Source organism: Callorhinchus milii, unplaced genomic scaffold (genome assembly GCF_018977255.1).
Source record: "Callorhinchus milii isolate IMCB2004 unplaced genomic scaffold, IMCB_Cmil_1.0 Scaffold2, whole genome shotgun sequence".
Taxonomy (NCBI): domain Eukaryota; kingdom Metazoa; phylum Chordata; class Chondrichthyes; order Chimaeriformes; family Callorhinchidae; genus Callorhinchus; species Callorhinchus milii.
In genome coordinates this window covers 71447940-71459759 of record NW_024704743.1, presented here as the reverse complement: position 1 = coordinate 71459759, position 11820 = coordinate 71447940, and the positions used below count along the sequence as shown (strand labels likewise).

General features: G+C 39.2%; 1 protein-coding gene across 1 annotated transcript in view; it reads right to left on the bottom strand.

Moving 5' to 3' along the window:
* Positions 1-3460: 3460 nt before the first annotated feature.
* Positions 3461-11820, bottom strand: part of dnah5l (dynein, axonemal, heavy chain 5 like) — a 157819-nt gene continuing 149459 nt past the window's right edge. Inside the window, exons 76-77 of the mRNA XM_007897565.2 lie at positions 8870-9091; positions 3461-4093 (exon numbers count right to left, since the gene is read on the bottom strand). Coding sequence (XP_007895756.2) covers positions 3875-4093; positions 8870-9091 — 441 coding nt within the window. The 3' untranslated portion in view covers positions 3461-3874. The remainder of the gene's footprint in view (positions 4094-8869; positions 9092-11820) is intronic.

The following is an 11820-nucleotide window of genomic DNA, read 5'->3' as shown; positions in this document are numbered from 1 at the left end:
TTTGAGACGTCCTTCTGACGTGATAAGACGCTAAACCAAATGCAAGGATTCTTATTATTATTATTACATGGTAATGTCAGATGGTAAAACTCAAAAAAAATAATTGTATTCCAGTTAACAAAAGTCCAACTACGATAGGGCTTCACAGGGTTATAAAATGAAGGTACTGTATCAAGGTTTCAGTAAGTCTGTTAGGAAATGGCTTGGCTGGATTCCATTTCCATAGATAAACTAATCCAGCATTTCATGGCTTGTAATATCTGTCTCCATTCTCCACTCAAACAGAGCATTATCAGGCTTATATCATAAGATGTTAGTATACACTATGATGTTAAAAAACACAAGATAATTGTTGTTACGGTCTGCAATGGCCTCGCCCCACCCTACCTGATGGAAGCAGATTCGATAATAGCTTTGAAAAGGGAATTAGATAGGTACTTAAAAATGAAACATTTGCAGGGCTATGGGGTAAGAGAGGGGAGTGGGACTAGTTGGTAACTCTTTCAAAGAGGTGGCACAGGTACAATGGGCCAAACGGCCTCCTTTTATGCTGTAAGATTAGATCAATCAATTACCTCTGATTTTCTATCAACTAAAAAATCAGATTACATAAATGACTGCCTTCTTTAAAGTAAAATGTTTTATACAATTCATATAGCAAGGTCAGAATTTCTTGCTAAGAGTATTGATTTCAGTGTATAAACCTGTAATTATAAATTATGATTAGAAAAAGTAAAGACATTCACAGTTAAATGCTAATGGAACAGGATATAGCTTCAGGAAGGGTAAACATATTTATTCCAAATTCTGGCCTGCTTCATGTCCTCCACCCAATCCGCCCTAATATTGATGGACAAGTTTTCAGACAATCTGTCCCCACTCTCTGCAAATCCATCCTGGAGTGCCTCCCTTCACTTCCTTTCTCCCCGTCTTCAATACCTACCTTAAGAATTCTCTCTTTCGCCCCCCTTTACCCCATCTCTTTCCCCTTCTCTCAGCCCCCAACCCCCACACCCACCTTCCTACAACCCTGCTCAGGTTCCCAGTTAGCTGGGTTAATCACTTTGAGATATCATCCCAACAGGAAAGGAGCTCCATAAATGTAATTTTTTATTGAAAAACCATAGATCCCACTTTCCATTGAGTAGCTGAACCACCACCTTCCAAAGTGCAGTTTGGATTGCTGCCCTGTGCTGAGCCAGCTGATCTCAGCTGGGTCGTCGCCAAGTGTTATAATTCGCTTCAGAAAGGGAACACATTCCAGCAGGACTCCAGGTCCTGATTGCGATCCATTGACTCTGCTGGAAGTGTATGTAGGTCAGTAAAGATAGGAGGGGTTTCGGCTGCAACACCTTTTCACCTGGCCTGCTGACGATCACCGTCGAGGCTTGCGCGTGAATAAGTAGCATATATTTATATACTTTGTAGTACAAGGCCCAGAATTTTTCAGGAAGGCAAGAGCATCAAATTGAGCACTGTCATCAATTTCCAAATCTGCCCATATAAATCACACAGAATAAAGCTTTAAAACATGAAATGCTCATATCTCTTTTTTAAGTCAAAAGCAGAATGTCAGGCGAGAGCAGAACCATCTGTTTGAATTGTTGTCCTGGTTGGACAATAAGACACAGAACTGTCTTACAGCAACTAGCATACTGGCTCTGCTTAATACGATTGATTATCGATGAACTCATTCATCATTTAACCCAATTACGATTTTTTTGGTGTTCCTACTGTAACATAGTTGCTCAAAAATATCCCCACTGTCATTATTAAGCAGAATGACTCACAACAATTAGGATCCCCATAATATGTAGTGCATGAGTTTTAAATGAGTTTAACATCCTTCATGTTCAACCAAGGTCCTGTCTGCCTGTTCAGGTGGACGTTATGATCCCATGGTACTATGCAAAAAAAGAGAAGTTGGCCAGTAAATCCCCAAATAAAATTGATCACCAAGGTAGAGGGATTTGAGGAGGGAGTATCAAGCGGCAATGGCACAATGGCTGAAGACTCGGCAAATGATAGTGGTGGGTGGGGGGAGGAGGTTCAAGAAACATGTAGTGTCTTCCAGCTCAGCTTCAAGGAGACCCTACTTACCTTCTTCCCCCCACTAAGGGGAATAGTTGGAGCTGAACCTTTTGGGTGGCAGACGAGGGAGGCATAGTCCTGCTTGGAGGTGACTGGAATATTTATATGGAAAGTATAGTCACTGAATATCTGGTTGGGCAGACTGATCTGTAAGCACATTTATGAGCTTAAGCAGAAACAGAATATATTACCTTCCTATGTGCAGTAATTTAAAACCCACGTTCTATGAAGTAATGAAATCTTAACCTTTTCCACTCACAGCAAATAAAGTGTCTCCAGGCTTCTCTTTATTCCCAGGAGCACATAACCTCAGTACTGTATTTGGCTGTATAGAAAGACAAGGCTGTATATCATACTGCTGATGGCTTTCATTTCTTTGTATATAGTGGGTGTATGAACAGATACTGTCCACCATGTGTAGGCTATCCTGAAATAGAATTGCTTACTGTAAAATTTGGTGACCTATTTTGCTGAACTGTCCGCTCAGCTGGTCTCCTTATTGTCCCTCGTCCCCTCTGCTCTACCATCGGTGGTTTCAGCCACTATACCCCTCACTCCCACTGCCTTGCCCCCTCCTCCTTTTTCAGATTACCCAAGGACCTTCTACTTTGACTATGTTTGCAATCACCTCCTCCCTCTCCCAGGCTTGGTGTCAAGCTCCGCCATTGTTAACCTTCCCGTTACTCCGCGAAGGGCTTTATATAAATGCATGTTGTTGTTGTACATTTATATTTAAATTTGCAATGGTCATGGCAGAACTACTGAAATGTTAAGCAGAAAGATCTTCCAGGGAAGATCCCAGATAACTCACTGCTCAATTGTACTTGATACTCTATAAATGCGATGCAGAATTCTGTTATTCTAACCACCACATCCAACCTCTGCTGATGCACTAAATACATGTTTTAGTCAGCCTCAGTTGGGTGTCTCAAACATGCAGAAATCCATCATCGTGGTTAACAGTAACTAAGCTAGAAAGAGTTCTACATATGTAATGTCACGTATGCCTGAAAATGTCCATGTCTGGAATGAAATGCACACTCTCTCCCTGGAGGAATGTGTCCTTCTTACCTAATTCCAGAGAGTGTTAGCCTTTGGATCCCCAGTGTGCTTTTGTAGTACTGTGAGCGCTACCCTTCACATGATGGCTTTGGCTGTCAGGGTTAACAGGAGCTGAGTGGGAAGAATCCCTGCTCCCAGGAACCAGTCTGTCCCTCCAAGCCTGCCGACAAGCCTGGCTGGATGGTTTATCATCTGCAGTGCCCTGGAGTACTACGGATGCATCTGGCTCAAGAACTAGACTACCGAGACTGCCACAGAGGCTTAACTCGATATAGTAAATAATGAAAGCTACCAATTACTGAACAGGTGTGATCCAGAATTCATTTTAATATTGACTCAGTAGTTTTAATGCCATCATTCAGGAAGGTAAATATTTTCAAACCTAAAGTAAATTATCGTACAATAACTATACTAGATATATTTATTTAAAGTAATAGAGTATACATACAGGCTCATCTTTAAAGAAATTACCTTTTTCAAAGAAAGTATCCATAACAATGATTTAGACTTTTTAAAAATGATTCTAAAGACACTTAAATGATATCATTTTTAAATTATATTCGCATGAAGGGCATTGACAAATCTCCTATAGATATACTCTGTGCACTATCCGACATATGCATGCGCACAACAGCAAGGTATTTTAAAAAGATTTAAGATTACACAAAAGCACAATATTTGGATACGTTTCTGTCCCATTTCGCCTGCTCAAATTGTGTGTCTACTTTGAGTCACAGAGTAAAGCCACTCCTCGTAGCGTCCAGTGATCAGGATTGTGTAATGTTTTCAGATAGAGAGAGAAGATATAGGTCAGATCTGTACGCCTGGGCTTTTTGTACACAGGGCAAGAGTAGGGTGCCCCCTGCTGCTTCTTCAAATCAAGAGGAGCAGTGGCACAGATTGCGTACACATGCACTACAGGCAACAATGTGAACAAAACCTGCAATGACAATTGAAAGTGAAGAGTTAATGTTGTGGAAAGATTAAGCAAAGCAAATTACTGTTAAGTCATTAAAGTATAAAACATCAAATCATTATCATCATTTGCTAACCAAAATTGTTTGGCTCACAAAATACACAGTCAACAATCACTTTACAGTAAATCTCTTGAAGCGCTTTGAGACATCTTGACGACCTGAAAGACGCTATGTCAAATGCAAGGATTATTTATTATTATGAATCATCAAAATACACAACTAATATTAGTCAAAATTAGTGTAATCATTTTCTTTACCTACAATATTGCAAAACAACTCAATAACCTGGCTTCCATTTAGATAGGATAAGCAAAAAATAAAGTAAATACCATAAAAGTAATTTGTAATGTTTCCTTATTTATTTCTAATAACACAAACCTTGGTATTCATTATGTGGATTTGACTGGATAATGCAATAATCTAACTAATCAAATAGAAATGAGCATCAATTCCAAGCCATTGTTTGAAAAGCAATTTATTGTACAGTAAAGTTTAATTTTTTGATTTAAAAATTCAGAATATAATCTACAATGAAGAAAAAAAATGAGATTGTGCACACTTTATATATATTTGCCTACAAATAGACATAAACTACACTTGACAGAGAAACTCTGAAGTGCTGAAATGTTTAAGTGTTATAGGTGTATATCAAATGCAGAGAACATTACTTAATCTATCCACCAGTTCTTCAATTAATGACTTAACACTTACATTAATATGGTATCCAACTAAACACAGAAGAACACATAAAGAGAGATTTCTCCTGAGGGGAGAAATTACACATGATTCTCAATGGAGGGAAAGCAACACAATGACATTTCTTCATTAAAATCTGGAATAGCCTGCTTAGGGCTACTTGTGGAAACAAGATTACTGTGTGCAATGTCAGTAAAGGTTTGTAGGGAATTAAGACAGGTGGAACAGCTGTGTCTGAGAGGTCTAGATGGGCGCATTTAGTCCTGTTTAGAATTGACATTCAAATGAACTCGGGTCTGAGAATTCAGCCACAGCACTGGCTAGAGTTAATGATTCAACTTGCAATCGACTGCAGGGGGAATGAACTGTTCATTTAATACTGATGAAACTTGTATTCAGTGTTCGATCCATGAGAATAAAAGATAAAACACAGGCTTTAAGCGGACTCAAGCCACATGTTGGGACTTTGTTTGTCTGCCTGTCCTGTCTGCCTGTTCAGGTGGACATTAAAGATCCCATTGCATTGCTTGAAAAAAAAGGAAGTTTCTCCCAGTGTCCTGGCCGACAATTCCCCAGATAAAATTGTCACTCCCCAAAAGCAAGATCCTTTTTTCTTTTTTGTGCCAGACAATATTACTCCCTCCAAGTGCAGCAAAACTGAATAATTTGGGTCATTCATTCAATTTATGTGTTAATCTATATAACAGTCGCTTAACTTCAAAGTAACTCAAAGTGAAGTGATTCAAGCCTTTTTTGATGTGATAAAGAACTACAATTTGCATTTATATGGTAGCTTTCATGGAGAGAGGATGTCTCAATGTGCTTTACAAAGATTAAATAGGAGATCTTGTTGGGAATTAGGAAAGGCAGAGGGGAACTGGCCTAAAGTGCAGTAAAAAAGATGAATGTTTATATGGGAAGCTGAGAGGGAGGCGATCAGTTCCAGTGGACAGGGCAAAGTGACTAATAGCTCTTCCCTCCCAATGGTGGGGTGGATTGGGTCAGAGGTGGTGGACCAGAAGGAGTGCTGAGGGAATAGCGTGACAGAAGATTATTGAAGTACAATGGGCAAGCCCATTTAAAAGCTAAGGACAGGAACCTTAAAGTTAATTCACTGGAGAAAGGAGGCAGGGGATCAGGGTGAGGATGGGCTCACTTTCATTGATAATTTTTTTAATGTATCTCTCTATCTGTCTATTGCAGTTCTTACAATAATTATCTATTGTTAGTGTATAATACAATATAATAATGCTTGCATTTTATATAATGCTTTTCATGTCAGGAGGACGTCTCAAAGGACTTTACAGGAATATACTGTAAAGTGTAGTGACTGTGAAATTTGTAGGCGAACAACATATGGTTAAAATAATTCAAGTTTGATAGATTTCACTGAGTGATTATATTATCCATGAGAAATAGAGGAACATATGGAAGGTGATTACATTTGCATATTAAACATATGGGAAAACAAAGGCATGTCCTACAATTCAACTCAATATTCCTTCACTCTTCACATAATATGGGGAAATTAATGCTTTTCTTCAAGCTCTCCCTTGGGTGACATTTTGTGACCAAGGAGATGTGCAGGCAACCAGCTGTTAGCTTCTGCCAAAGCCACGACTTAACCAGTTGGAATGTTTAACAGAACGGCAGATTTTTCTCTAATTTTCCTGTGGTAAATTCTAAGAGTCATTTTACAGCATAGAAGATGGTCGTTCAGCCACTACATCTGTGTGGTGCTCATTCCCCGACTGGAGCTACCTGCTGGAATCTCATTCGCATTGAACACACAATGCAACGCTGCAGAATTCTACAAAGAGCTCTCAAACTTACCGGTAACTTAGACCATGATGGAATACCTCATGTTTGATTAACCTAAGAAGCAGGAAAATGTTGATTTCCCGTTGTAACTGGCTTACAATATCAATTACAAATCTTGACAAAAGTGTAGATAAAGCTTCCCCCAGATCCCCCAGTCTTTTTTCAAGCACATTATACTGAAGGGAAATCATTTTTCTGGTTCACACTACTTGTGAAGAGAGTTCAATATGACTCATAATAAATGTGAAATTCTCCCTGAATTTGTAAATCATGAGCCCTATCAAATTGAGACGGCAAAGTTTCCAAACAATGATATGAATACTAAGCCATAGAGGTTGATTATGCGATCTTAAAGGTGTTTTGCAACCGCAGTTCATTATATTCTTTAGCTTATTAATAGTAGATTACAATCCATGTGTTAAAATAATAATAACCATTTTATTTCATTGACTTTTTGTTAAGTATAAATCACATATTTTATAGGATTCAGCTCACATCATTCACTGTTAGCTATTCCAAGCAGCAGAAATCCCGGATCAAATAGTCTTATTATATTACAAAGAAATGCTTTCATGACACCAGACCCACTAGTGAAATAGCTTGGATGCTCCTTCATATAAGCTAGTATGAGGTTAAGTAAAACAGATCCAATTTTAATATAATATTAATACCCATCCACCCCCAATGCTGGATACTCCAAAACCCATATTTTCCCTATATGTGTTCCATTATGGAGAAGTGACACTAGTGACTACCCTTTTATGGGGAGCTGGGGTAAACGGGATCTTCTTGGGCTGAGCTGGCTCCAAGGTAATGGGTTTGGCAATGAAATATTGGAAACTGTGGTGCCCTTGATAGTCTGATTCCTAAGCCAGATGGGTCCACAGTACTCTAGGACACTGCAAACAACAGTCCAACCAGCCTGGTTCAATGGGAGATGATGGAGAAGCAGACTGGAGCTGGGATTCTTCTCACTCGGCTCCTGATAGCCCTACAGGTCCTAACGGATGGAATGGTCCTAGCTGGTTAAACAGCAGGTAACCTGCCAGACAGTGCTTACAATGTAACTCCTGTAGCTCAGTGGTTAGAACATTTGCCTTGTAAGTGAGAGACCTGGCTTTGATTCCCGGCAAGGGGAAACCTTGGGCAAGTTTCCTTACTCTTAAAAACAATAATAAATTGGTCATTTCAATCCACGACTGTTTGTGGAAAACTGCTGTGCGCAATTGGCTGCCGCTTTTCGCCCACAAATATACAGTCAATTCACTTTACAGTATATTCTGTGAAGCACTTTGAGACATCTAGAAGACGTGAAAAGCACTATATCAAATGCAAGGATTATTATTATTATTACAATGCCAAACTATGGGGTTTTAGCTGGTTAAACTCCAGTGGTACCCTAATCGCAAACTCTGGGTCCCCAAGCCTTGGATCGTGCCAAACTGTACCTAATATTTTCTGGAATTAAGTAAGCAGGGCAGGTCTCTAGTGAGTGCACAGTCCATTCCAAACACAGAAAAAGTTCTATGCATGCATATATGAAACTGTCTGATTTGGATACTCTTAATTAAGGAAATAGGTTTCTTCATGTGAGATAAGACATCCTGCTGAAGTACATTTATTATTGTCTCCTCTGTGTTTTATAATTATAAACTGCCTATCCTCATTTACCACATTGTACAGTAAAGGTAATGGTGAGAATTAAAAGGCAATAAATGTATTGCATCTGCTGAATGCTTGGATCTCATCCAATTCCAAGTCTACAGATTGTTATTGCTGTGGAGTAAACCTTTTTTTTGTCAACGGTGGAAAGAAATCCATTCACGTTCTTGTTGCCAAAATATGGAACAACCCAAAATCCTAATAACATCACATCCTGAATAATGTATAATCTGCTTTGTCATGGACTCAACCAAACGTAAATACCTAGATTTCTTTCATCCTGGAGTATCTACCCTGACGAATGCTTCCATGGGAACATATGATCTGGAGTAGGCTATTTGGCCTAAGGAACCTGGTCTGCCATTTTATAAAAGCCGATTTTTTAAGCCGATTTCCTCACAAATTCTCTATATCCTTTAATAACCTTAAATCCCGAGTTTCTATCCATATCTCTTTTAAATATTTCTTGGACTTTGATGACAAATACTGCTCTCATCTTTGCTTTCTAAAATGCAATCCCATGTCAGTGGGGTGTGAGGGATAAACAAGAATCCGCTTACTTTTGGAGCTGATTCCATAAGTCTTATGTTTCTTCTGTCCCAGCCACTGCCCTCTAAAAACAGGCCATAGATGTAAACGCCACCAATGTCTGCAGGGGGAATAGCAGTGACATCTTCCTTCATCATTTTGGTCACATCATTGTGAAGAATAACGCTGTCCAGGGCCCAGCCCTTGTTCAGATTCATACGAGTGGTTTCCTGACGCATTGCAGTCAAAAAACCCTGTGCAGAGAAATACATATATATCAATTTCTTCATATTATATAAGAGACCCAACCAGCAAAAAACAAAATAACTTTATATAATGGTGTCAGATGAAATATGAATCAATTGCATTAATTTTCTTTGGAAATATGATTATGGATGAAATCGTACCATCAGAAATGCTGCTGTTGCTTCTAAGCAGAATTACTCCTTGGCTAGTGGTACTGTAGTAATAAATATGCCCATGCCCAACAAATATTCACCAACTACTTTCCTCAGCTCCTTTTCAAATTCCTTTCCTCAAAAGTGTAGAACTCTTTTAACCCAAATACAGAACAACCCCTTTATTATACAGTTATCCAATCTCTTGCTTTTAGAGAAGTGGAAGAAAAAGGCAGAATTCTGGGTCATCAGATTGCCACTGATTACTTCCTTCACAAATAACTTTAGCAGCACTTCCTGTACAAGGTGCTCATGCTTGGTGTGCATGTGACCAGGGCTCAATTCCCTGCAGGGCGAAACCTTGGGCAAATTTCCTTACTCCACACGTCTAATAATAATCCCTCGAGAAAAAAAAACAATAACATTGGTCACTTCAATCCATGACTATTTGTGGGACACTGCTGTGCGCAATTGGCTGCCGCGTTTCGCCCACAAATATACCGTCAATTCACTTTACAGTATATTCTGTGAAGCGCTTTGAGACGTCTAGAAGACGTGATATATCAAATGCAAGGATTATTATTATATGTAGCAATTAGGATCAGGTATCCTAGTTAATTTTCCCCTCCATACCACTGTCTCAATTAAGATCCACACCCGGTGAATGTAGGATCTTCCTGATCTGCATGGCTCAGGTTTCTATGTAGCAGTGCGATCAACAACTAAGCCATTGGAACAGTAAATCTGATGTAAATAGATTGGTGACCAAAAACTTTCGTCCAAGAATACTGTAATGGTTACTTTCTTTAGTCATTACCCTTATTTTCTTAAGAACGTAAAGCTCCTTACAATATAAATATTGCCTTCCTCTAATCATCTACAGCAACCTACACCTTTCTTAAAAAGTACTGCAGAAATCCATCTCAGAAATGAAGACTGAATTTAAGATTAATTTCCAAAATGCTGCACAATTTAAAATGTAAGATTTTTAAGGCTAGCACGATTAGAAACCTTAGGGCTCAGATGGTAATTTTGCAGCACCCTCTGCTCCCTTTGGAATGTGCCCCCACTTCCTATGTTCCAGCAGTGCCTATTATCCTTCCATAAACCATGCATAATGTGCTTCATCGTAGATGCTGCAGCACTCATTTAAACTCCTGAGAGAAATTTCTACGTAATTGCTTTCTGATTCAACCAGTGCAAAATCCCATAATAACGCTAGCGCTCAGAGCCGACAGCTAAATATGGAATCCTGTTCATCACGTATCTTTACGACCACTACTAAATGGAAATTTACGTTACAGCAGTGGTAGCCCTAGTGTAAACCGCACTGCCAACAATGCTGTTCTATTTTAAGGGCAAAACCTTCCATCAGGAGAGGTGGGTTCAGTTTTAGCTTAATAAGGAATAAGGAGATTGTAAACCATATTACAATCCGATACGATCCCCCCACCCCCAACCCCATACAGATATACACACCAGCAGCCTTGCAGGTTCCATCCAAGAGGGGCACTAATTTACAACAACAACAACAACACTAATTTAGGGATTATCTGTAAGATCTATAATTGGATTTCTCTAGTATAAGGGCTAAATACAGCCACAGCCATAATATGTTTTCTGATACTCTGAGCTGCCCACTATGACAAATGTAAATGGGGAAGCTTAGATCATTACCTTGCAGGTACAAAGAGCACAGTACACCACTTACCTCAGTACCAATGTACTCAGAGTTTAATGCATTCATCTAAGTGCAACTGAACCTCTCCAGAGAAAGCAAATTAGTATCTAAAAAAGGTACTCTCCTGAAAGATTTTGATTAATGTTCTAGTTACAGTGGGTTTTCCATTCCAATAGCTCAGTTGTTAATGATGATGCCAAACCAGAACCTGAGCAAAGCAGATCAGGAAGATGCCAAATGTAATTCACAGGGTTTGAAACTCAATTGAGGCAGTGGTAGGAAGGGGAGAATTCCTGCTCCTGATCACTTTTGGAAACTCAGCATGTTCAGGTAAGCACATGATCAAAATCGGATGTTATATCTCCCGTGCTTGATGCTCACTGTCTACACTGAACTATGAAAATGGTCACTTGAGTGAGGTACTGAAGGACAACTTGAAAGCTGTAATCTAGTAAGACTTTAGAGGAATAGAAAATGATAATGAAGGAGCATGGATTTTTTTTCTCAGTGTGTCAGGATCCATTTCACAATAACTGGAGTATTTTGAATAAGGAAATTGGGAGTATTTCTAATCAGAGGTAACAGGAAGTGGAACATGAAACTACTCAAACTCTTGTGTGGTTTTCAGAACATGGCTTCTCTGTAAGCCAGGACTACATAGGAGAGCAACAGTTCAACCCAGCTTGAATAGACAGTGGTTGGGGCTATGTGCAGACCGAGTAAGAGAGCTCTTGAGAAAGGGAACCAGAGATCCAAAGACATGCAGGGGATCGAGAAGATCCCAATAGAGATCAGAGCAAAAAAGCAACATAAAAAAATACCCATTGGAAGGTCAATATTGGAAAGTTACAATAGCAATTTCAGAACAGGAAGGCAATGATTAAGAAAACACTCTTCTGATCAC